The 26084-nt window shown below is 39.2% G+C and overlaps 1 protein-coding gene across 7 annotated transcripts in view; it reads left to right on the forward strand.

Annotated features, from left to right (window-relative positions):
• Window positions 1-26084, forward strand: part of SCUBE1 (signal peptide, CUB domain and EGF like domain containing 1) — a 222588-nt gene that overhangs the window by 131512 nt on the left and 64992 nt on the right. For 5 of the 7 annotated variants that reach the window (XM_068190668.1, XM_068190666.1, XM_068190671.1 and 2 more), the window contains 3 exons: window positions 1076-1201; window positions 9084-9200; window positions 12025-12114. In XM_068190668.1, the coding sequence (XP_068046769.1) occupies window positions 1076-1201; window positions 9084-9200; window positions 12025-12114 (333 nt within the window). The remainder of the gene's footprint in view (window positions 1-1075; window positions 1202-9083; window positions 9201-12024; window positions 12115-26084) is intronic. The other 2 variants (XM_068190667.1, XM_068190670.1) reach the window with 2 other exon arrangements.

Raw genomic sequence — 26084 nt, forward strand, 5'->3', positions numbered from 1 at the left:
GGGAGCAGACACATTACAAAGTGCCAAATGAGTTGCAGAGTCTACCCTGATGTTGCTTACAGCAGTGTTTTGGGCAACACACACAATTTTCAGCATAGCAAGCTGAGTTACAATGTGAATTCTCTGCCAGTGTATTCTGAGAGAATTTGCCTCTCCTTTACAGGTCAGATATCCAAGGGGAAGTCTGGGAAGGCTTTGTAATGCAAATCTAGCTAGGCTTCGTTCACACAAGGAATGTTAGATGCTGACCCATAAGAACTGAGTTCAAGATTTCTGTGAATATGTGGGATTTGAATTAACACAGTAATGAAAGGCTCTAAGAGTATAAAGTTCATTCAATATCTAAATCACTGACATGGTTTAGAAAGCTAAATTTGTCTCTGTGACGATTAAAAGAAAGCTGGTTGATAGTATTCCTGGGCATAAACATTAGCAGGAATCCATCCATGGCACTTGGATGCTTGTTGAACAGCTGGTGTGTTTTGTTTAATAGAGTCGAAGACAAAAGTGGTAGTAGGTTTGTTGGAGATGTGCTGTGTTTATGGTGGATGACAGAGAATTGAGATGTAAAACAAATAGCAAAGAAACTGATCCAAGCAAAAATGCTTGGTTATAATATTTGGCAGATCTTGTGTGTTAGAAAATATAAAGCACATTAACAGGCATATAAAAATGCACCAGACAGAAACAGCCATTAAATTTATACAAGGAAAAAAATAACAGTGAGATCACTTATTCAGCTCTGTGGGACAGACAGCTTCCTGGGCTATCCTTTAAATCCCTGGTATTTTCATGAAAGATTAGGATATAGATACAGAATAGAGAAAGCCCAAGTTTCTACATGAAACAGAGACACACAGTGGTGCTCATATTTGCCCCAGAGCATGTTTGTCTTTTATTACACTGTTTTGTTGACTATATATCTCCTTTCAGCTCTGTTCTTTTGTCTTGTGGAACACAGTCCAGATGAAAAATAAAGGTTACAGATAAAATTATTGGAGGATTGGATATGCATCATTATTTTGTAATTTTATTTTAATACTAATATTTTCTATTTTTCTTTCCTTTTCCACAGAGGGTATGAACTGTATGAACAAAGATCATGGGTGTGCACACATCTGCCGGGAGACACCCAAAGGTGGGGTTGCCTGTGAATGTAGACCTGGCTTTGAACTTGCCAAAAACCAGAAGGACTGCAAATGTAGGTAGATGAAGATTAAATTTCAAATGCCCCAAAATGTCTTGTTTTCTTCATTATTGTTATGTTCCAGAAGAAGTTAACCTTGTTTTGGCCGAAGGTGATTTATAATTTTAGTAATGAGGTTTTTTTTTGCTGTAGAAGATGCATTTGGGGATGGATAAGAGGGACTGAAAAACAGAATGTTGGCAGTGGCTCAGTTACCAAAATTATTAACTTTCCTATGAATACAGAAAAGTGATGGATCACTTTAATCCAGGCTTTCCTTATAAAGGAATACAAATATAAAGCATAAAGGATTCTGGCCTGCAATATTTTGAAGGTCCACAAAGGTGGATGCATCAATGAATTTAATGATAAACCCACTAAAGCTATTAATTTAAGTGTCAGTTCCAATTATTTTAAAAGACAGAAATGATTGCTCTAGTCTTGATTCCACTGCTCACAGTCTAGAATTATTTCTTGGAAAACATGCAGCTGCATCATATATACTGTTCTTCAGAGAAAAGCCCAGAATGGTGTGTTCTTGAAGCTGGGATGCTAAAGATGCAGATACTCATTAGCCCACAAAATTAGAAATTGTTCTGTACAGGTTCAAATAATTGACCTCAGCATTGTCATCTGAAAGCTTCAGAACTGAGTCTTTCTGATGGCTTCAGTGACTCTTAGATCTGAGTCCAATAGCTTGCATTCCTACTTGGTAGCTTTGAGAGAGACAAAAAATGTGCAGTAAAACAACATAAAATGTTGTTTGCTGCTTTGCACAGGGCCAGTATTTTTGAGACAGTCTCTTCCTGAGATCCCTACAACGTAAACACACATAGATATTAGTTCCCAAGTACAAAGTCAAAAAAATCAATTTGAATGCCATAAAGAAATGCCACAGCCTGGCATTTACAGCCTGATTTCTGCTCAATATTAAGAAGCTACACAAGGCCAAAGGCAAAGTACAGAGAAAAATGCCTTTATAGTAACTTTCATTCTCAATGTTTATTAGAAGTGATTATTGCATGCTGTTAATTGAAGTGCAATGTCAGCTACATTGGTGAAGTGTGGGAGGATGTTTACTTATGTTATTGTTTCCTCAAATTCTTATATTCTTTGGGAGTTTCAGTAATAGATAGTGGCAGGAGAATTAGAGCCTTTTCTGGAACATTATTTCTAAATGTCTCAGGCTTTAATAGAGTAAAAACTTCAATTTATTCTGTGCCCTCTGGTGTTCAAATTTTAGTTGTAAGTATAGTGAACTTTTGGTGACAGACTTCTAAGTAAGGACACTGAGTTTTCCAAGGCTGCAGAGCTTACTTTGAAGGACACCAACCTCTAAGCCTATAGCACATTCTGCAAGTATGATCCAGAGTTCTTATTTAGAATAATTATTTCTAATCCTTCCAAATGCACAGAAGTATACAGGTGTAGCCAGATAGGCTGGGACTGTAATTGTGAGATTACAGCAGGCTATTCGTAGAAGCCTAATTCTGAAACCAAAGCTCAACTTTCAAAAAAAACAACCTTTTCCCAGCTAACCATTTCAGTGCAGCTACGTGGAAGAGCTAGACACTTCCCACTTGCCAGCCTGAACTGGGTCTGTAGCTCTGTATGACAGGAACTGGTAGGGTCTGAGGCACCCTTGTAAAACCCCATATCCCTGTGAGTTATGCTGGTTTATCATGGACCTCCAGGAGTCCAGGCCTTTCAGGGTTTGTCAGAGCTTGCTGCTCTGGTGTTTTGATGTGAACAAGTGACAGAGAGTGCAGTACCTCTCAGTACACCTAGTCCCTCTCTGGGTGAATTTTTATCAGCCAGTTTGCAATCCAATCAGACCAGTGGGAGAGGTTTTCAAATATATTGGCCCCAGGCCTTTAGTAACAATTCAAGTCTTCCTCAAAGGAAGATGTTAAAATAGGTTAGAAAGCAGCACTTGGAGAAAGGCTCCATGCTTTTTATGCATCACATGATTGTCATTACATGCTAGTCACATAATCACATCCCATCTTATCATTTACCTTCACATGCTGATAAGGCAGACACTCTTGCTTCATGCAGTGTCCGTGATGGTCAGTGCTCATTAAACAGGCTTGTATTCAGTAGCTTCCTCTCCATAATTTAGTGTCATGCCTTTCCTGCTGCACAGTATTGTGAACATAAAATTTTTCATCCCCTCATGGATTTTCCCATGATACTCATTACTGTAAAATCAAAGTGCTTTGTAGACATTTGTAATGTATTTTCAAAATACTCTTCTGAAGTTAAAAAGTACTGCTTTGCCCATCTTTCAAAAGAGAAATGAATGTAAAGATATTAATATCAAAGTCATTTGGTAGTGATAGGTGGTTAACAAGAGCCACACAGAACCCAGCTAAGCATTTACAGCACGTTAATATGATCCAAGCCAAACTCCTGATGGCTCCAGCTGTAGTTGCAAAGTAACCTGTAACAGAAGAGATTCAAGTGACTTGCCAAGCTCTAAGTAGGAATTCCACAGTGAAGGCAGAATTAGGTTAGGGTTTTTAGGGCTCCTTTCACTATCTGAACAAGACCATTCTTTCTTGACAGTCCATTTCTGGTTTGCTACTCACTCTGCAGCAGATGAGAAAAGATTCCCAGCTGTTTCCACAGCCCTGACTTTCCCCAGCTTCACTAGGCACTAAATAAGACAGGAGCATTTTCTGCATTTGTCATTCAGGAGAGTTATCATGACACAATAGGTCTATGTATAAGTCTCATATTTTGTAGCTTTTGAGTGCTCAAGATTGCAGCCTTAATGGTTTCTTAGTGTAAATTTTAAGTATGTAATTTATAGTTGCCCAGCATGTTAAGAAAACACTGAAGTGTTGAGGCTGAAAGGGACCTCAAGAGGCCATCTAGAAATACACCAAGCAGAATCACACAGATCCATACATGATCCCTCAGATGAGCTGCATCCCTTAGCTCCAAAGCATCAGTAAACTTCAGCTTCTGGGAGTTTGCTGCTACTCCTGTAAACTGCTTTAATGGCCTCTGGTGTACACAAGCCCAGAAGAAGATAATGCGTTGTCAGTAATTTTCATAGATACTTGCTGGCAGCAGAAAGATACTTCAGAGCAGTCAATTTGGCTCCAGATTATGTTGAAAAAAAAATAGGAATTTACCTCTTCCTTCTACATCTGTATCCATGATAGATACTAAGATCCTACTCCTGAGCACAATTGCATTAAAAGTTTTTGATAAAATGAAGATTTTTTTTCCCCCAAATATGAACAAACCAAGGTATTTTATGTTCCTCTCTTTCTTAGCTGGAAGCTTAAAAATAAGAGGAAATCTAAAGCAGATGCACATACCTGCAAGTTGCAAGCTGAAAGAGTTATAAACAAGTAAAAGCTGAATCTTTTGATGAAAAATGCTGGGTAACCCTACCTACAGCTGTTTCTATCTGCCCCCTTGGATAACCATGATTTATGTGAGCAGGAAGGCTAGTGCAAAGTGATTCTGAAAATCCTGTCTAGTACTTTTACAGTAAAATGCCAACTTCCCTATGCCAAGTGGCAGCTTTTCAGCTCCTGCTGACAGTGTCCTCATGCAACCGTTTGTTATCAGTACATTCAGATTCCCAGAATGTTAAAAATGTAAAGCCTTATACTAGAATAAACCATGTAAGCAATGTTGCATGCACGGCTTTATCACACAGAGGTGCCCATATATTTATGTAAATTATGTATTTAATGGCCAGTTTAGTTAAGAAACAGTGCAGTTTTCAAGTTATCTGGAATAACAGTATGCTCATTTGAGAAGTCCATTCTACAAAAAAGAAATATCTGTCTGTGGCCATGGTATATATTTCAGTGCACATGTGGACAGGATCAGAACACTGTTGTCTTGGACATTTTTTTCATTTACCAAGTAATAAATGCTAGATTAAATAATTGGCCATATGTTTTCAAGTACTTCTTGTCATGGCCATATAAGATGGATTCTGTGAAACTTCAGAGAAGCACTGAAAACAGAATTTAGGCTGTAGAGTGAGGCTGAATTCTGGTACTGTCTGTCTTCTGGGGAGTTTAGCATGGAATGTCAATATCAGTACTTAGTGGAACATGTACATTAAAATCCTTCCTGTTCTTTGAGATGTCATTTCTCTTTCAGACAGTTGTTTCTCATTTTGCATAATCAAAACGTCATTTCTAGACTAGTCCATCTATTTCTCTGGCTGTAAGCACTGGCCCAGATGCCAAGCTGTGTCTCAGGACTGTTTGGCTCAGCCCAGTCAAACTGAATAGATGCTGCTGGTTCCAGTGTGGGCAGGTGGACAGGTAGGGCCATTGTGCTGGCTGCCGGGGCCTGAAAAGTGTCTGGCCAGCCCAGGACCCTGAGAATTGTAGTCAGGGAAAAGAATTAATGTGGTTTGAAGGCACTTTGAAGCCCCAGTATCACTCCTAAAGCTCTTTATCCATGTGGAAGAGTGTTGGGAGAACGGACTGGTGGTTTGGCTGCCAGCACTGGACATGTCCCACTGAGGGTGTTTGTCATTTGTAGGACTTCTCTGCTCTTGTACAGGGCATTCCTCCCACTAAGGGAAAGAGCCCGGCATTCAGACTGCACTTAAGACACATGCAAATGCTGAAGCACTGTCAAAAGATGGTGTTACTGTGGTTTTAAATCTGCCATGTGGGGATAAGTATGTCTGAGTTCTAAAAGATATGTGAATATTCTCCTTTGATTAAAAAAAAAACCAAAACAACTCATTATTTTCCGTCCCTTTCATTTTAACATGATTTATGATATTTTAAGATGATCTGTGTCTGTTGGAATTTACCATTTTGCCTGTTTGCCTCTTCAGTGTCACAGACTCTGAATGAGCACACAGCTGTTTGCATAGCTTTAGAGTTCAAATTTATCAGAAATAGTTTTTAAAATAACACTTTGTGAATTCTCATTAATATTGCTTTAATTCTTTCTGACAAAAATGGAGTAGATCTGGATGTCCATTTGCTTTTAAATAATTATGATTTTCTTCCTCTAAGCAAGAGAAACTTTTCACTGTGTCACTGCCACAGACTGAGGACTGGAAGAAAATTGAAGTGACATATTTTACAACTGGATTTTGTAGCAATTTCACCTGTAGAGATGTCAAACTTCAAAATGTTGACTCAAGTTACTTAAAATAAATAAATAAATTGTAGTCTAGACAGAAATTCAAATCCTTCAAAAATATGATTTACTAATGTTTCTAAGAGACAGGAAAAGGAACTGACCTACATGTGCATTCATGGACTGGGTAGAATGGGAACCAGTAACTTTAATATGCAGGGAAGCTGTAAAAGTGTGTGATTCTGCAGGATTTGCTATAAATGCCATCAGTCTGGTGCAATTTTTTCATAGACAAATATAGTAAGGAAAAGTTCCTCGTATTACGTGGGTCAGAGCAAGCGCGTTCAGATATTTTCATCTCTGCCAGCAGAGGCTTTCAGCAAGGAATGCCAAAAATAACCACATTTTTTAAATACGCACTTTGTTGCTGATTGCATTTTAAAATCCTCAATAAAAATACTGCTGGCTAGAAATGGATTTAAACATCTGGCATAAACAACACCTTTAAGTTAATTTGTGATGGCACTGCAGTCCAACAAGGATAGAAACTCCACATAGTCCTAGAGGCATATGGGGTCAAGTAATAAGCATGTCTTCATTGGAAAGGTGGGAACTTTAAGAATAGAGAATTGACATCAAGTTTTGTTTGTTTTGCACCAAAAATAGAAACCAAAATGTTACTGTGTTTTGAAGAGAAATAAATGTTGCTTCCTTTGGATGCAAAGCAGACAGATTTGCTTCTGCTATTTTTTCAAAAAAGTAAATTATTTGGTAAGCTATAAAAGTGGAGAAGGAGAAAGAATGCCCAAGGGTGGCTGTTGCTTAGGGGGTTTTATGATGTAATTCCTTGCAAGTTTAGGATTCTCATGATTTGGGGTATATTCCCTCCTCTGTCTGGTTGGATTGAACCCACCATTTCCATTTTCCAGTCTAGTGCACAAACTGTCAAGCTCCAAAAAGGGAACATGAATCAGGCAGGTCTCCCCAGCTTTCTCACTGCCATTCTTTCCAGTTGGATAGAACAGTGATATTCCTGGAAAGTGGGGCAGGAATCCAGGCAGTCCCTCTTTTCAGAGATTATTCTTGCCACCAGGCACCAAGGCTATTCCATCTCTATTTCTGAACAGCACAAAGGTTTTTATTCCAAGTGTAGAGTGGGAAGGACCAAGGATGCTTGCACCTGTAGTGGCCTCAGAACTGTACTCACTTGAGACGTGGACAATTCCTCCTGTAATCTTTGCCAGAATTCAGGAGCTGAAATTGTAAACCTGTGGTTCCCATTCTGGCAGGAGGTTTTAATGGGAATTCTGTTGGGTATGCTGTGGTGGGTCTCCCTCAGTTGCTTTTTTTAGAACTGTTCCATTTTAAGCTAAATACTTCAGTGATTACTGAGAGTGACATGGCTGCTCAGCACTGGGGCACTCACACCAGAGGTGGGATATTTCATTTCTAGTTACTGTGATGGAAAATTCCAGTCTACTCCATTTTCAGGAGCTAGAATTAAAGCAGGGTCACTGAGTTCAGTGGGAAAATATATGAACGTAGCCCTCTTGCATTAGATACGACCTCAGATTTTAGTTAGATACATTATTTTCAAATCCTGTTAATCGTTATCTTGGTTTTATTGTATATTGCAACTTCCTGCCCTGCCTCTTTTATAAATTTTTATCTAGAAGGAAAATTCTGCTAAGACCAATGTGAGGGAGTTCCTTCAGATTACTGGGAGTCATTATTTAAATAAATGTAGTCTGCATTTGAATTACCATAACATTTCAAAACATTTAAGTCCTCTAGAATGATGAGTATATAACTAAATAATGGCAAATTGAATTTCCCCCATATTTACCAGTAAAGAACCTATTCCAAATTAAGATGGTAAATTGAATTCAGAAATCAGTCAGAGCATAACTGTTGTTCAGCATTAAGGCGTGCAACTGCAAAGGATGCAGTGGCAAGTGAGAGGCTTTATTAAATGGTGCTAGCCAGCTTAATACTTTAAATCTGGTTTGTCTTAGAAAACAGAAATAAAATCTATCATGTGAAAAAGGAAATTAATTGAATCTGATCTATAAATTTGCGTAGTTTTCAAAACTTTACCTATTCTCATGAAAAATGTTTGCTTTAATGTATGTTTAGTACTTTTTCACCAGAGGACATTAGAATTGCTAAAATTGCAATTGTTCTTCTTTCCTGGAAGTGAAAGTGGCATCTCCAGTGCTTCCTTCCTGGCTGAGGCCAGCACAGGCAGAGCCATAACAACTGTGGGGTTTTTGTTGCAGAGAAAAAAAAAAACCCAAACATTTCCTGTTTTATTTTTAAACTTGTTGCTTAAGTGGGAGCAGCACTTGATATAGTAGATTTCAAGACTTTTGTGGTTCTGTTCTTGCTGCTTGGTCTCTGCTTCCTCTGCTGAGAGAATGAAGGGGCAGCAAAGGAGAGGTGCTGTCTATAGACCTGAAACTATTCATTTGTATTGGTAGACTGTTAATTTCATCATGGATAGGAAGCATGTAGCTTTTAGGAAGACACAGAATTGGCTAAGAGTCGCACAAAAATTATTAATACAAATATAGTGGGGGAAATGCTTTTATTTTTCATTCTCTTCTATTCTTCACTCTATGGATTGAGTCTAGGGGATGAGACAGAAGGGAGGGGCAGAAGGAAGAAATAGAAATAATTGCAAGCACAAATGTTATGTTGCCTTATGTCTTGGTATGTTACTGCTCTTCTATGTTCTGAAAGGCCCTCAAGACTAATTGGTTTCATTGTCATTTTATTTATATATACATATATACACATTCATTTGGGGCTTAACTAGTAACCTGTAACTATGGGAATGGAGGCTGCCAGCACACCTGTGATGACACAGATACTGGCCCTGTGTGTGGCTGTCATCAGAAGTATGCCCTGCACTCAGATGGCCGAACCTGCATTGGTGAGTACTTCTCTGCAGCACGTTTGATTTGGGGTTGCTCAGAATCTCTGTGGGGTGTGTGTGTGTGTGTGTGTGTGTGTGTGTGTGTGTGTGTGTGTGTGGTGTCTGTGTGACAGAGGGGTGCTCCAGCAGCTGACAGAAGGGTGTTCCAGCAGCTCCTGGCTCAGCCAGGCACACAGAGAGGCGTTTTGTGCGTGTTGTGTCAAAATGTTTGTTAATGAAGTATCCCTTTGTTACCTGCTTGTGACTTTTGTTTCTGTTGGTAACTATTTTTGAAGTAAAAAGGTGTAGAACATTCATCATTTTGAATGAAAGTTCAGCTCTTCAATTCACTTGCATCAGTCAAGACTTCCTTGCTTGAGCAAGGTTAGAAAAATTACCTCCCTTTCTGAGATGTTACCAGGGAAAAGGAGTCATCATTATGTGCTTTCTTCCTTGGTGTATGTTTCATGATTCTAAAACTGCAACACTTGTAGTGACTAAGCTTTCATTCAGAATATCAGTAGGAAAAAGCCAGTCAAGACATGGAGCATCTAGGGAGATGCTTTGCAAACATTTTTGATTGTAAAATGTGTAATTTACTTAACACCATTTCTTTCCACTCCACTTTAAAAAAATAAATTTAAAAGTGCATTTTTGCATAGTGCAAGTTAACATTTGAAAATTGTTACTCACAAATCAGAACCTGAAATCCATATTGGTTTTCATTGGCATTGCGGACATGTTGACTTTTTTTTTTTTTTTGTATAATTTCAAGTTCTTGCAAATTCTTAGTCATTTCCTGAGGTTAAAAAAACACAGACACATATTTATCATATTTTCTCTCCTACACTACAAGACAGAGCATTTGAAACCCATGGAAATCTGTCTGTTACCTTTAGGCAGTCTGTCTTGGTCAGATCCATGGCATAAAGCTCTGTGGCTGCCCAGAGCCTTGCTCACTCCTGAGGGGTTTAATTGCACAAATTGTGGGGTAGGGCGAGGTTTATGCTGGCAGAGGTAAAGCTGAACAGGGCTCAGAGCTGGGCTCTGCCTTTTTGTCTGCACAAGGTGTGTCTGAGTGCAGGGGATCTCTCAGTGAGTGCCTCTTACAACAGAGAGCTCATCCTGAATCCCTGTCCTGTGGCAGTTCCAGATGGGGAGAACTGGCAAGAGTGAGAACCTTGAGAGCAGGCTTTATTGAATGGATAATTGATCTTCTATTTATTATTGTTCACTAATATCCTTGGATGTTTTATTTTGTCCAGCATGTAAAAAAATATTTTAAAAGCTGTGTACATTGCATCTATTTTTTTTTTTACTTTTTTTTTCACATTTTTGTGATGTAATACATACAACTCCATGTTACATTCCTTGGTCTTGTGATGTAAGTCACATATTACTGCCTGTGCTGATTTTCTTCCCTCTAAAATAGTTCTTTCTCTTAGAATACTTCTAATTTTTTTTATTTCTTTTTTACATTTATTTATTCCTGCTTTCTGGTGATGGTTCCTGATTGCCTGTCTTGTCTGATAACTGACGTTTATTAATTATTTACAGAGAAAAAAAAAAAAAAAACAAACTCAAATATAAGCCTCTATTGCAGCCTGATCCCATCTAGAACTGGTTAAAACAAAACAAAACAACTTCTTGTTACCACTCAACCATGTAGAGTTGCCACAAACAAAACCTGCCAGCCTCCTCCTCCTCCTCACTTCAGTGATTCCAGTGTTTGCTGTCTTCAGTGGTGTATATATTCCAGGCATCACTGCAAGAATGCAAACTTCTGCAATGCCAGATAAATACTTGTTGACCCTTTGTCTAACATATTTTGTCTTTGTTTGCTTGTCTTAACCTTTTATTTTTTTTTATGTTTGCTGCATGTGAAAGTCCCCACTTGCATTTTCGTTTTTTGTTTTCCTAATGAGCATTTCCCTTTTCCTACAAATCATTTTATTTACCCAGCTGCTGCTCCTCCATTGCTCTCCTGTATCAGAAATCTTTAATTTTATTTCACCTACTGATTATCTCTTCCCACACTTGTGACTGTTTCTGTGTATTTCTAATGAAGCATAACCAAAGTCCTCATTCTGCTGTATGAAACTCTTACATGTAGGATGTCAGAGACTACCTTGTAAAGTGACCTCTGATGACATCATCCTGCTCACTGCATGCTAATAAAATTACTAAACCCTGTTCTTGCAACATCTTTCCTAGCGTTGAATGTTTAGCTAGTAGTGTTTCATAGACAAGCAGGCAACCAGCACTGCCCAAATTGATCTTTTTTTGTGTTTGTTTGGTTTGTTGTTTGTTTATTTTTGTTGTTGTTGAATTTGCATGCTGTTGTTTCGTTTCTCAGTGTGTCAGTGTGTACAAGGCTGTGGTGTGTCCATGCCCATCCATCACCGGACTCTTCTCGCTCTCTCTGTCTGTCCCAGTCTTCTGCCTGCCACCTTCAGATCCTGGTGCCCCCATTAGCCTAGGTTGTCTTTGGTAGTTTGTTTAACTAGCCTTCCTGAATTTTAATTTTCGTCATTAACACCTCTCTGGGGCACCCACGTTAGCTGTCGTGTTCTCCTGTAGAAATCCAGCTTCCCCTGTGTGCTTAATTACTTCTGAGCCGACCATTCTTCCTTCCCACCCTCTTTCTTCCTCCTTTCCCTAAACACCCTTTTAATTTTTTCCTGGGTTCTCAAAGGGAATTAACTCTCTAACGGGGATTTAGTGCTTTCATGCCTTGCTTCTTGGCTTTGGCTGTGCCATGCCAAGAAACTGTCTTAGGCAGCGGAAAATTGGGCTTGTGATTAACCAACTGCTCCATGTTTGTCCCTTACTTGTGTTTTAGAGAAGGATGAGGCTGCAATTGAGAGTTCTGAGTACAATGCCACGTCAGTAGCTGATGTGGACAAGCGGGTGAAACGGCGGCTACTTATGGGTAACACTTTTCTTCCACTTCCTTTGTTGTGCTCTCACTTTTGTCTGTATGTATGTGGGGGGGAGGTTCTCTTTTGGTCTCATTTGGTTTTGGTCTCCTTTGGTTTTGGTTTGGCCTGGTTTTTTTTTAACCTGACTTCATCTGTGTGGAAAGGTCACCGATTTTGTTAAGTTCTCATCTGTTGTACAACTTCATTCCTTGTTTTTAAACTTTTTTTTTTCCGGATGCTGCAGCTTTAATGCTCAATTTTCTCTGCATAGAAAGAAGCTTTTGCCATTAACCTTACTTAGCTTATGCAAGCTACTTTTTACATGTGATTTGTGTGTTTGCGTGTATGTTTTGCTGTAGAATTCCTGAAAAATCTCCTGTTGCAGACCTGCCTATTGACTTAAAAGTGGATGATGATGATGATGACAATATAAACCAATGTTCTATTACATCTGTGGTGTTAAATGAACAAGTGTATTTGCCTAATTAAAATTTCCTGATCTTTTGATTGAAATGTAAATGTTATGACTGGAAATTATTTCCTTTGTGCAGTTATTTTAGTAACCACTGAAAGATCTTTCTCTAGTGACTAGTGAGCTTCTGTACATTCTTCTTTCTGAGGCTTGTTTCTCTGTGTTGTTGGAGCCTGAGAGTGGAACAGAGTAGGAAGTGCACTGAACAGTGAAGATAATTCTGTAGCTTCTGCTCTCAGTTAACCCATTGCACACCCTTGTGCTTGTCTCCTTCACTTTACATTTCTGGCTGTTAAGTGAGAAGAGCCTTTTGGGAATAGAAAGGGTCGAGTGGCTGGGCCTCCGCCAGACTTTGCATGAGACAAAGAGCACAGCGTAGCAGAGACTGCTGAATGATCCTTGGAGGTTTTCAGGTGGTTTAGGTTTCAGGTTGATTTCTCTGTGTTTTCCACTCTGATGCCCTACCCACCTCATAAAATTATTTCCACTAGGTTTTGAACATAGTGGCCGTTGGTGAGACGTGCCCAATGGACCCACTTACAGGACAGGGACTCATCACCACTAAAAAGATTCTGGCAGGACAAAATTCTGCTCTCTGCCCTCAGGGTTGCTATTTCTGTTCTTAAAACCACTGAGTCCTTTGCAGACTGTCCTGCTAGCCTTTGGAAAGCTCAGCTCTGCCTGTGAGCATCCATACCTATCTGGAGTGACCATCTCAAGGAGACCAAAGCCTCACTTTGAATATTTAGTTGATTGCTGTGCTAATAGTAGCAGTAGGTGGAAATATTTATAGTTTCCATATCATTTGTATCTTGTCATCCATGACAAATAATCCATTTACCCAGAGGCCAGTATACAACCACTGTGGAGGAAACGGCATAGTGTTATGACTCTGTAATAGTATTAGATAACAAGATTGAGGTAAAATATCTTCCTTCATGTGAAAACCTGGGCATAGGTTCCTTTGTTTTTAGATTATCCATGATTGTTAATTTCCAAATAGTTTGCAGACCTAGCAAGTGACCCATATAGTTTTATTTTTTAATGATACACAATTTTGAATAACTTAACCTAACAAAAGCTATGAGACAGCTCATCTTGCTTTATAAATGTGCTGTTAACACTTTTAGCTATAATCTCAATAAGACCCATAGTCTCACAAGAACTCAGGAAAATTAATGTGCCAAAAGGCCTCCAGACCACTGAAAAATGCAACCCTCTAGGTCTCAGTGGTGAGTCTGCCCAGCCACAAATAGTATGTGCAGTACTCTCTAGAGGTACTGAGCAACATAGTGTACTGTGTTGATGCCTCACCCTCTGAAAAAAATAAATATCCAACCTGAAAATAAGCTCACTCTGCTTCCAAGAGTCCAGGCAAATAGCATTAAAAACATTAGTGACAGCCTTCTTAATTACACCAGGTCTGCAAGTTCCAAGCTGAACATAGACCCTAGAAATAGGCTTAGAGAGATAGTTTAAAATCCAGTTTGCAAAATACATTGTTGAACTCTTCAGTGCCTCCTGTATTAGCAGGTATCAGCTGACAGCTGAGATTTTTGGGACATGCTGTGTTTAAACCACTGATTCCTTAGAAAAACATTAACTAGAGAGGAAAATAAATTTAATTAGTGAGTGAGATCTGAGTGGGTGGTTTAATGTTTAGGGACTTTTCTACTTGTTTATTTCTGCTGATTGCTGATACTCAGATTTTTTTTTTAATGCAATCTTACTCTTTTACAAAGTGTGGTGGCATTTCCATGAAATTCCATATGTCTTCAGATGTTTTCTAAACAGCTGTTTTAGGGAGTACTGGAAGGTTCCTCAGGAAACTTTTTTCCCAGTTTTTCTAAATAGACTGTGATTTTTGACCCTCCTGCAGACAGTCTTGGGAGAGTAGGAAAAGTAGACGACTTTATGTAATTCTAGTAATCTGATGAAAGGTGCCTTCAGTTGCAAGTCCTGAGATGATAATTGCTAGTCCCCTGTCATTTGCTGCATGCTATCAAAATTACTGTGATCTGTATAACCCTTGAAGTCAGCCAAGGCTCAGAATAAGCCTAAGATTGCTGTAGAACAGTGCTGCTCTCAGACAAGGCTGCCTATAGCAGTCATTTTGCTACACCAAGACTGGCCACCTCAGCCTGGCTGTCCGAGCCATGCTGTAGTCCCGTGACTTGTGGATAAATCTTAAACAGAGGAAATTAGAAAAATACACAATTTTCTTTCCTGTTAGATGCATTCTTATCTAGATCTTGTGAGGCAGATGAGAAACTGGTCTTCTCGACCTACAAGAAAGTTCTCTTTAGAACTGTCCAAAGATGCCTAGGAATTTCCATCCAACTTTTTAGTAATGTTTGAACAGACCCTGAGGACTTCCAGCTGTCACTTATTTCCCTGGATCAGAGAAAAGCACTTGGATTCAGAGTAAAGAGTACTCCCATTCCTGAGATGGCACTGAATGGCTGTTGTCTGGTCAGTGAGCGTTCATACAGCTCATTTCCCTCTTCCTCACTTCCCCTTGGCCATTGCCATCATGGAGTGGAGGCACTGCAGCCTTAGTTGTACTCCAGGGGAGCTCCTGGAGAGGTCCTTCCTCAGTTCCATGGTGGCTGCTGCAAATTGGACCTTGAGCCATGAGCATGCCATAGTTGAGGAAGGACGGATCCTGCAGAAGTGCACAGCTCCAAGAGCAGAGCTGTATCATCATCTCTAAGGCATATTTACATTCCCCTTGATGCAGAACACCTTGCACTTTCTACAAAGCAGAAGGACACAACCAATGTTTCAGGTCTTCTTAAACATCTGCTGTCATTTATCTTGCAATTAGTTGAGCACAGCATTCAGCTCTTAAAATTATGTTCAAATTTCTGTTTTGTATGGTATAGCAGAATTTTTTCTGAAATTATTTTGTGTGTTTCTTCTCCATCTTCCTTTACCTTCTTTTCTTTGGGAACCCATTTGCCACTGTTTTTTCTATCGTAGCATCATCATAGCATGAGTCTGCCCTACCTGGTTAGAGGAGTGGACTGGTGCTTTTCACATATTTTTCAGTCTAAATCCAGAATGAGTGTGAATCACAGTATATCTTCCCTGCCTACCTGTAGGAGAGCCATTCTAATATGGACACACAACTTTAGAAGCACCAAATTTCCAGTTAACCCTACTAATACACTTATCTTCAAAATATTTTGTCCAGTGTTCAGCAATGGAAGTTGTTTTTATTCAAGTTTCCATATCTCTTTTTTCCATTATATCCCTGGATATAATTCTTAAGTCCAACAGCCCCATCACAGTCTAAATTGTAAAAATACATCATCCAGCAGCCTAGCACTTTATCATTAAATAAATTGAAAATAATTGTCTTATGGGCTTAACATTCTCCTTGGCCACTGTCTTTCACTTGAAAAGGCTGCAAGGTTTTTTTAGAGCTGTTGATACCCTGAAGCTTTCTTTTAGAAACCTTTTAGAAACCTTCTTTTAGAACTTGTTATTCTAGTCACAGAAATAGAATTAATAGCATCAGTTATGCCATTGGGCTCCCTCATTACAAATAAGTGAAGTGCTTACAAAGAGGTGATAAGCAGCTGGAAACTTCCTCTTTGAGGAACCAGAACTGTAGAACTGTCTGAAATTTAGACTCAAGGAGTCCTCCTCTGCTAGTCAGAGATAATGCTTTGTTCTTTGGCTGCCCTTTACATCAACTCTTTGAACCAAGTAATTTTATGAAGTACTTTTTTATATTGTCTTTAAAAATGCAGTCACTAGCTACATTGCCATCATCCCAGGCCTTATTATACTGCATGAGTCTGTGAAGTGTTTTAGCAACACAACTATGATGTTTTGTGCAGGCTGTTTGTTAGATCCTGTCCTCTGGTCAGCTCTTCTTGAAGAGGCAGACCTGATTCATTTCTCACTGTTTCATTTTCCTTCCTCTACTCTTTAGCAGTCAATGAATCAGGTTCATTTGGGCTTGACATGAGGTGACTTCAGAATAACTGCCAACACTTTGCATCTTCCTCACCTTCAATCCCCTTTTCATTCTTCACAGAATCACAAGGTTGGAAAAGACCTTCAAGATTGAGTCCAACCCATGCCCCAACACCTCAAGTAAACCATGGCACCAAGTGCCACATCCAGTCTTTTCTTAAACACTTCCAGGAGGGATGGTCACTCCACCACCTCCCCGGGCAGACCATTCCAGTATTTTATCACCCTTTCCATAAAAAAACTTTTTCCTAATATCCAACTTATGTTTCCCTTGATGCAGCTTGAGACTGTGTCCTCTGGTTCTGTCAGCTGCTGCCTGGAGAAAGAGACCAACCCCACCTGACTACACCCACCTTTCAGGAAGTTGTAGAGAGGGATCTCTTCTCTGAGATCACTGTTGCAAGAACTCACTTTGGCCATAAAACGTTCTTGCTCTGGCCCTAGAAGATGAAAAGTTGGTTCCATCTCGTCACAAGAAGAGGGGTGTGCAAAGTACTTTTAAGCATAGCAAAGAGCAACAGGACAATGAGCCCATCCTGAAGCTGAGGAATTGTAGTAATTTCCCTGCATGCTTAAGGGAAGCAAAATGGACACCATTGCTAGAGGTGTCTTCAGAAATCCAAACTCTGCACAGAAATTCACTCCTTCACGAGACATATTCAACTAATTTTGTGTCAGGGCAGCTGAGGATTTTGCCATTGGACACCAACTTCTTGGGTCATCAGTAGGGTCATTTGCAACCCACCTCAAAGAGAGTGATGCAATTCTCTTCCCTGGAAGCTGGTTCCAAAGAACCCTCCAAAGTATTCCACTGTCAGCTGAAATGCTGGCATAAGCTGTGAAATGCACTGGAACTGTGCTGGTCTTCATTACTTCTCAATTTTACTTCTGCCTAGATTGCTTCTGTGGTGCCATTTGGAAACCAACAAGGACCAGCTTTGCCAGGCTGGCATATATGTGCACCTGTATTGCATTTTATCCCTGGTTTCCTAGGAGTTATTCACAGGCAGGGCTGTGGTCTAGCTGTATTCCTGGAACATAACCAGCAAATAAGGTAGTATTTTCACTAGTTCTGTATTTTCCCTCATTGTGGCAAGAATCATTTGACTTCTGCAGATGTCTCCTCTTTCATTATCTTATCAGTGGCTTTCCAGCCATTTATAATGGGCACCCAGCTACCTGCCCTGGAGAGTGTGCAGTCAGCCAAAACCATTCCCTCTGCACAGCAATAGCTAGAGATGTGAACTGTGGAAGTTGCCATTTGGGCATTTCTGCCATAATTAGTCTATGATAAAAAACATCCTCCCTGCATGTTATGTGGGGCAGAATCATCTCTTTGTTTGCCTTTGCTTGCTGTGGAAATTGTATTTCTCCATCAGCTCAGCTCCAAGGATCCCAAACATTGCAGTAAACAGCCAAAGCCAGTTCAGAACAGTAGATCACAAGTGCAAGTCCTGCTCTGGCCACCTTAATGACATGCCAGTACTCCCTTCTCTGTGTGCTGGTCAGCTCTTTCATCCAATCTTGTGCCTCCTGAAGGTACCTGGACACATCAGCCAAGGTAACTGTGCTTATCCTGTCCTGGTCAAAGCTGTTTAGGTTTCATATCTTTAGCTCAGTGCCTGTAATGGATTTTAATGAGCTGCCCATATCATATTAAATAAAAAACCCACAACTTGAGCTTGTGCCATGACTTACAGCACTTGTAGCAAAGGCAAGCATTTAAATATCTGTTACATCAAAAAAGGCAGAGAGATTTATAAATTTAGAGCTTGGGTTTACCCATTTGAACCAAAAGTGGTACTCAACATCATATGCCTTGAGTCATCTGAGTTTAATAGTCATCCATATGGTATCTTTTCTTAACCTCCAGTTATCTAAGGATTAGGCTGCCCTATTCATCCTGAACATCAAGTGTGTTTTGACTAACTTGTCTGAAGCACCTGACAAATTAACAAACCTTCTAATTTCTCTAGCGGGCTTTTTTTTACATCCAACTCTCTGTATGACACACAGGACTCTTTTTGAATCACTGTTTCCTCTTCAGTACAGACATTCAGCTTTTTTTGATTACAGGAAAATAGAATCCACAAAGTTAACTACAATTACCAGAGTCTCATAATTAAATTTATTTTCTCTTGCCATGTTTAAAATGACACCATACCAGTATGGAAATTTTCCTTCTATAGTCTTTCAACATCCAAAGATCTCTCTGTTGGTGACTCAGTGTGAATAACTTGTCCAAAATCAAACATCTTGAAATGACATAGAATCTATCTTGAAATACTGTATAAACCACACAGTGACAGTGTAGATCCTATGGAAATCTCATCATTTTCTGGATTTCAGGACTTTGTTGTAGAACCATATTTAGCTTCTCTCCAGATCAGGAAAAGGAGCTGTAGAACAGTAGAACGTATGAAGCCACACATTCTTAACCTGAAAGAATCTTGTCATCTGATGAGAGTTTTCTGTCAAAAGCCCTTTTTCTTGAAAGTAGGTTTTGTGGGGAAACTCTGGCTTTCACAGTGCTTTTACCTGGAATGGTCTTCAGAAATAGGGAGACAGAATGTACACAGGAAGAATGTACTTGTTAGAAAATTCATTTGAAATGTGAGGAAATTTTTCTAAATACCCTTTCACAGTGCATTGCCACCCCTGTTGAAGGAAAACGTTGGTCTGTAAAGTCAGACTAACTCATTATTGCCTCATGTAAATGTTCTGCCCTTGGGGCCACTATTGGTAATCAGCTATTGGTAATCAATAGCTTGATAAAGGCTAAGGATTTTTCAGTTTCAGTAAACATAAAAGCATAGAAAATGTGACCTGGGTTTCTAACATGCAATTTAATGCCTAAACTACCAAACACTGGAGTAAAGCATGTACGAGTTCTTGTTTGCCATCAGAAAATTTCCAAAAGTCTTACATTGTTTCATTCCAACATGTATCAAAAACGAATTCTGCAGACTTTATTTTTGTCTTCTTTCAGAATAGAATGAGGGTGATACTACTCCCAGGTTTCTGTCTCAAAGAGCAGGATGATGGACAAGCTAGTGTTTGTTTTCAAGTGTTCTTTCAAAGCAGTTAACTTCTATCACAGTTACAGCCTACCAAGGGACACTTTAAGCCAAGAGCACCTTTCCAGTGTGTACTTCAGTACCTAGCTTTGTTGTACTGCCTCCTAGGATTCTTTACAATTACTTAAAATATGTCTTTGTTTTTCTGAATGGCTTTTACCCGACTTAGAAATGCTCACTTTCAGAAAACCAAGCGTGTGTCTCTCTATGCATCATAATCCTTTTGTGCTTTAATCAATAAAGAATTGCAAACATTTCAATGGCAGGCATCTTGCTAGGAGTTTCTGTAATTCAGTTACTGACTGTGAAACCAAGACCTGGCTTTAACTCCTTCTGTCAGTTCTACTTTGCTGTATGAAATCATAGCAAACAGGGGGAAGGAATCCCTGAGGTCATTCATGCATTCTCTGCCTCCCAAGGGCAGAGCTTTTCATCTTGAGTTACCGTCACTTTTATTCACTGAGTTTGTGAATGGTGTGCTATTTCCTGTAAAAATCCCTTTTCATTTCTTTGCTGACGATAAAGACTCTGACCTTATCCAGAATTCCTGGCAATACCTTCCATTGTTTTGCTTTCCCATTTTAAATGAAAGGATTTATCCAAGGTCAGGAGATAATGCTCTTTCGTGATGTTCAGAGAGTTTCAGTTTTTCTTAAATGCAGCTTCTCTATCTAGGGAGAGCATCAGAGCTACAAGTGTTAATTTTAAGAACCAGACTGGACTCATAGGATGTTTATAAAACACCTGATCCAATCTATCAAGTGACAATCCCTAAATATGTAGTGTTCCCTGAAGAGGAATCGAGTTTTCTGAACTGAGAGCTGAGGGGTTCATGATTCAGTGTAATATTCACCTAGCTGTTTCTTCACCCATTCCCTATGTGGCAGGGCAGAATTCTCATCCTATTTTCATGCAAATAAAATTCTACCAATCATGAAATTGCAAGGAAATAAGGAGACAAGCATAACGAAGTGAAGAATTCCACATCCTGAAAGTTACCCTTTCTGTCTTACCTTTTTCATTCCCTGAATATGAAGCTCTTTCAGTTTCTCCTTCATCTGTTCACAGCTATTTGTTTCTTTCATTATATTCTTGTGAATGCTCTTTCTCTATCCTTTCAGCATCACAGAGCATCATTTGCATGAGAATAGCATAGTTCTCCCTTAACTGAAAATTGAAATATTTTGTGTGTTTAGTTTCTTCTTGTGCTTGTTGTCCTTTGGGTCCCTCCCTGTAGCCTGATCTACTGCCACATAGCACGTGTACCTCACATACTGCTACTTTCAGTAAAATTCTTTTTATGGATGGCAACAGCAGTCTTATCATCTCTTCTCTGTCTCATGGCTTTCTTACTCATACTGCACATTCCCTCTTACATAAAGGCAAGCTCATTTTATAATCCACAGATTTTTTTTTTTTTTTGTAATGGCCTTTCCTGAGTTAAGTTTGAATTTCTGCCAAGTTTCAGGCTTTCAGGATCTGTGCATTTTTGGTCAGAATTTGCAGGGGATCTTCAGTGGGTGTTTTTTTTTATTATTATTCAGTTAGGTAGTCCTTGTTCTTAGGCATGGTCATGCACTTCACCTACCACTAGTGGTTAAAATCATTTGAGGATTCTCTAGATAAAAGTTAGGAGGAAGAGAAAGAGCCTCAGTCCAAAACCCCAGTGTATCTGGAATTCAGAAAGAGCTCTCTTTGGTGGAGATTGTGCTGTGGCACCAACATGAAGGAAACAGATGAGATGTCTGCACAGGCAGTCTTTCAGCCAGATGGAGCAAAGTACTTTTTCAGGAGGAGAGGGGAGGCACAAATTAAGGACTAATTTGACTCCAGACACTTTGTGTGTTAAACTAAATGAATTCAACATTGTTTAAGGAGAGGGAGCCAGTACCACTCAGCTCAGCAGGATCTTGCCCTCTCATAGAACTGCTCTAATACCTTACCATCATCACTTTTTCAAAACTGCAACATAGTTTACACAATGGAGTCCTGGTGTTGGTCCCAAAACACTACAGTGATGCAAGGAGTCACAACACACAATGGCAATCGATGGTTTCAGATTAAACCTTCTCAAAATTCTCAAAGGTATATATTTGGCTATCTTTAACGGATGTCATTAATCTTTTCTCAATTGTTCAAAGCTGATGTTTCACTGTGAATTAAATACAGAGAAATAAACTCATTTTATGTGCTTAGGATGGGTAAACAGGTTATCTCTTGGGTCAGAAACAGTATCAGTTTACAACAGCTTTAGTGACAGCACATCTGCTGAGAAACAGCTACTGGGAGTAGTTTACCCTTTTTGCCACTCCAGTTGCCAGGAATTACTACTTCAGAGGCACCTTTTTAGGAAAAAAAAAATTATCTAATTAATCCATATACCTTCTTGTTGCACTGGCTAAATCTGTGAATGCACTAAAGCTGCCATCCTGCTTGCACCATTAATCTTTATTTGCATGAAGATCGACTTGTTCATGTGTCTGACCCCTGAATTCAAGACATGCTGAATTCTGAGCATAAGATGCCATGTTCAGATCTTGTGCAAAATTCAGACCAGGTGTAGAAGGAGACACGATTACAATCTGAGTACAGTTACTCATAACTTTGCTTGGACTGTGATTTACTTGATAGGACTTGATGGCTTCTCTAAATTCTGAGCTCCAGGCTACTCCATCAAGGCAAAGGCAAATAAAGGCAGTTTGAATTGCTACTTTTCTTTAACTTGCCCTTTGGTTAGTGTTATCATTTGGGCAATCATAGGAACTAGGTAGTGGAAAAAAGCATTTTTCCACCTTCAAGTCTTCCTTTCTGTACTTACTTCAAGTCTTTCTTTCAGCTGTACTTACTGCTTACCATGTCAACCTAAACAGTTTATAGAAATCAGGCAAACTTAGAGAATACTCTTTGTTTTGGGGCACTGTTGTGCCTTTTATCTGTAGCCTACCACCTACCAGTTATTGCAAAAATCCTTTTCCTCTGCACAAGGCCTTCAGACAGGAGGTCAGTCCAGCCTTCCTCTCTGATTTAGAGGAAATGGCAGTCATAAGCCCTACGGAATGGTCATTCAGTTTAGTCCAAGAACAACTTTTCCTGAGCAAGAAGGCGCCATTCAGGATTCCTCTCATGCTTTTCCTAAGAGGCAGATGCTGCAAGGCTGCCTTGAATGTAGGTTATGACTTCAGTGGCTCCCCTCTCCCATTTTCACTTGGGTTACATAGTTCTCTTGTTTTCACTCCAGCTGGGTTTTGTTCTTCTGTTACGACTCCTTTGCATGTTTTACACACATTCTTGAGAGCATGTCTTACATTTACAGTTGTTATCCACTCTTTCCAGTCATTGTGTTATGATCAGGAATCTGGATACTCATAGGGTTTTTCTGGATCCTGTTGGCTTCAGACTGCCATGATGGGTAACAGAAAAGATCAGAGAATCACTTGTCCATATCTCTAAATAAAGCACCTTGGTGCTAGATCCCCCTCCTCTTGCATTTATTGGTGTTTACCTTGTCCAGTTTTAATAACTGCCCTCATGATTTATCAAAGATTATAGAGAATTACCTAGTTAAGACATAGATTACTGAATGATCCTCAGCTGTAACCCTGCTAATCTCAAGGACCTATGGAATTTTTTTCTGCTTTGCATCATATCTCAGTTCCTATAAAACTGGTTTGGATCTTAGTCCAAATTGAGCCAACAATGAATAATAAAGAATCCAAGATTTGCCTGATTTTGATCAATACCCTTAAAATTATGTCATGTTCTTTCATTTATGAGATAAACTGAAGTCACAAAATTTGCTTTGTAAAATAATTGGCTACTTAAAAAAACCCCAAACAAATAGATTTTTATTAGAAGCTTGTATTTTAAATGGTTATATTTACTTGTTTCACAGAAGAAGCTGAAAATCAGGTTTTCAAAAATATTCTCAAACCATGAGATATGGTTGGAGTTTCAGGCATTTAATAGTATTCAAAGCCAAACAAATCCTGTCTAGTGTGGCTCTTTAAATGACCTGTTGCCACCTGGTAGAGATTCTGCTTTAGTTCAAAAGCTTGAGAAGTAGAATCTGAAGAGCTGCTCTTTCCCTGCTAAACCATTGCAGGCACTGAAGTAACTTCACCTGGTAACTAAGTCAATGTCCCTGATCCGGTGCTGAAGGACTAACACCTCCAGTTTGTGTTTTTTTATTGGACATTTTAATATCCAGAAGCAGTGCATATCTCATAGTGCAGTGGACTAATGTTAAAGCAAGAATTCCTATGGATTAAACCATAGCACATTGGTAGTGATTTTAGATAATTCTTGCCTGTGGATCCATTGAGCAGACACATGAGAGATTGCTTCAAAATTAGGAGCTTACACTGGAAAAATACAATGTAATGTCACCCAGACAGCCTTATATAAATGGATGTCCTTTTCTTTAGATCCCTGTTTCTGCTTGAATTTTCTGGTACGAATTCAGTAGGGTTGTAGATGGAGCTTCAAACATCACTTTAAATTAACAGTAAGGTCTAATTGTTTCAGATTATGAGCTTTGTCATAATTCAGAAGCAATCTAAATATCAGTAAAATGAACTGCTTTGTGTTGTGTCTTCCAGTTCTTTTTTTTGCTACCTTGTCAGGGAAAAAAAAAAGAGTTTGAAACAAACAAGAAAAAAGGCTAAAATGTTGAGATTGTCTTTCTTAGAGAAAAAAAAAACAGCAAAAATGTTCTGTAGGATCAATATCACCATGAAGACCTGATCCAATTTCTAACATCCATTCTTTCCCTTCCATAGCTTCTCCACTGTGATAGAATGGAAGTAAGTAATTTACTTCTGCTCTTGGCTTGAGGCCTAAAAGTTGTATTTGTGCTTCAAATATATGCTGAGATTTGGTAGTGCTGAGGTGAGGGATGAGACGGCATCACCCCTCTAAGAAACACAGGTGGTCATGCATTGGGTTTGTGCTGTGTGTAGCCCTCAGCTCCTCTCTTTGATGTAGCCTCTTTCCCACATTCTGCTATTCATGTTTGCTTTCTTTTACCGATGTTTTCTCACGACCTTGAGTTTAAGGAATTTCATCAGTACATCTCTCCAATTATCCAAAGTGTGAGAGGTACTGTCACATGTCCTCTTGCTCACTTGGATCTTCATTCTGTTAAGAGTTCATCATGTATGAAAGTCAGAGTTGCTAGGAAGGTTGCAGGGTATTTACCCTTTTTGGTTTGTTTTACTAAATCTGTGTGAAAATATGAAAAGCTGGCTTGATTCCTTCTATTTATACGTAGAAATAACTCTTGTTCATTGAATGACCCTTACCCTATAGATCCAGTCATCCATGCCATGGGAAAAAAAAAATTGTTGTGTCTATTCATTTTCACTGGATGTCATCCAGAAAGCAGAAAATATTACTGCTTATGTTCATCTTGTGTTGATGCACTGCAATAAAGGAGTCTTCATATGCCAGATTTAATCTGCTAACAGAAGATTTAGTGCTCTTTGCAGTGCCATGCCAAACGTAACCTTCAGCGCTTTTTCCTGAGTTTTAACCTTAACTCTTTACTCCTGGCAAACCCTCCTGCCCTTAAACTGTGCCCAAGTTAAAAATTTTAAATTACCTGAAACGTTTTTCCTTCCCTGAAATGTAAAATTATTATTTGATATGTTGGTCTATGAGGACACACAGAAGTTCACATACAGATGGAAATGCCAGCATTGTCATTTGCAGAATTCTTCAAGCAGAAGTTTCAGCCTGTAAGTCTATAAAATAGTGCTTCCCAGAGAAGTAGATGAAAATCAGAACAATATTGCTTAAACAGTTAGGTTGAGGTCCTGCAAGGTGAGCAAGAAATGCCTGAAAACCAGGAGCTGCAGACTCAGCTCCATTTTCAGAAAGTCTTTCCAGAAAACATGTCAGTCCCTTTGTTAGCTGTGCTTCCTGGCAGTCACATGCAAATCCATTTCTCTACTGGTAGCTCTTGCTACATGATGTCATTACATAGCAAACAGACATAAAAATTTTAAATGGATCTGGAGGACCATGTGTGAATGTATATGGGCTCAGAGACCTGTCCCATGCTGTTAATGCATGTGTGCCCCAAATCTGTGTTTCAGTTTGTTCTTAAGTGCCAGGAGCTTATTTCACAACTGGTGGAGAGGCCTGTGCCAGTCAAAAAAAAAAAAAAAAAAAAAAAAAGTTACACTTTTTTTTTTTTAAAGCAGTGAAGTCCCTAAAAATGGCCAGTCTAAGTTCACCTTGAGGGCAAAGAAAGCACAGGCTACTTTAAAATAAAAATCTTTTAGTACTAGTCAATAGAAAAATAAAGCCTCTTCTGTGTAAATAATTTTTGATCAATGTACTGTTCTAAGGCAATTCCCAATTAGCATATCCTATAGCTGATTGTCAGACCCTGTCCACAGGGTACAATTGTGACACAGGCTGTGAATATTCAGCAATAGGAGTC

The sequence above is a fragment of the Anomalospiza imberbis genome, chromosome 5, assembly GCF_031753505.1.
Source record: "Anomalospiza imberbis isolate Cuckoo-Finch-1a 21T00152 chromosome 5, ASM3175350v1, whole genome shotgun sequence".
NCBI classification, from domain to species: domain Eukaryota; kingdom Metazoa; phylum Chordata; class Aves; order Passeriformes; family Viduidae; genus Anomalospiza; species Anomalospiza imberbis.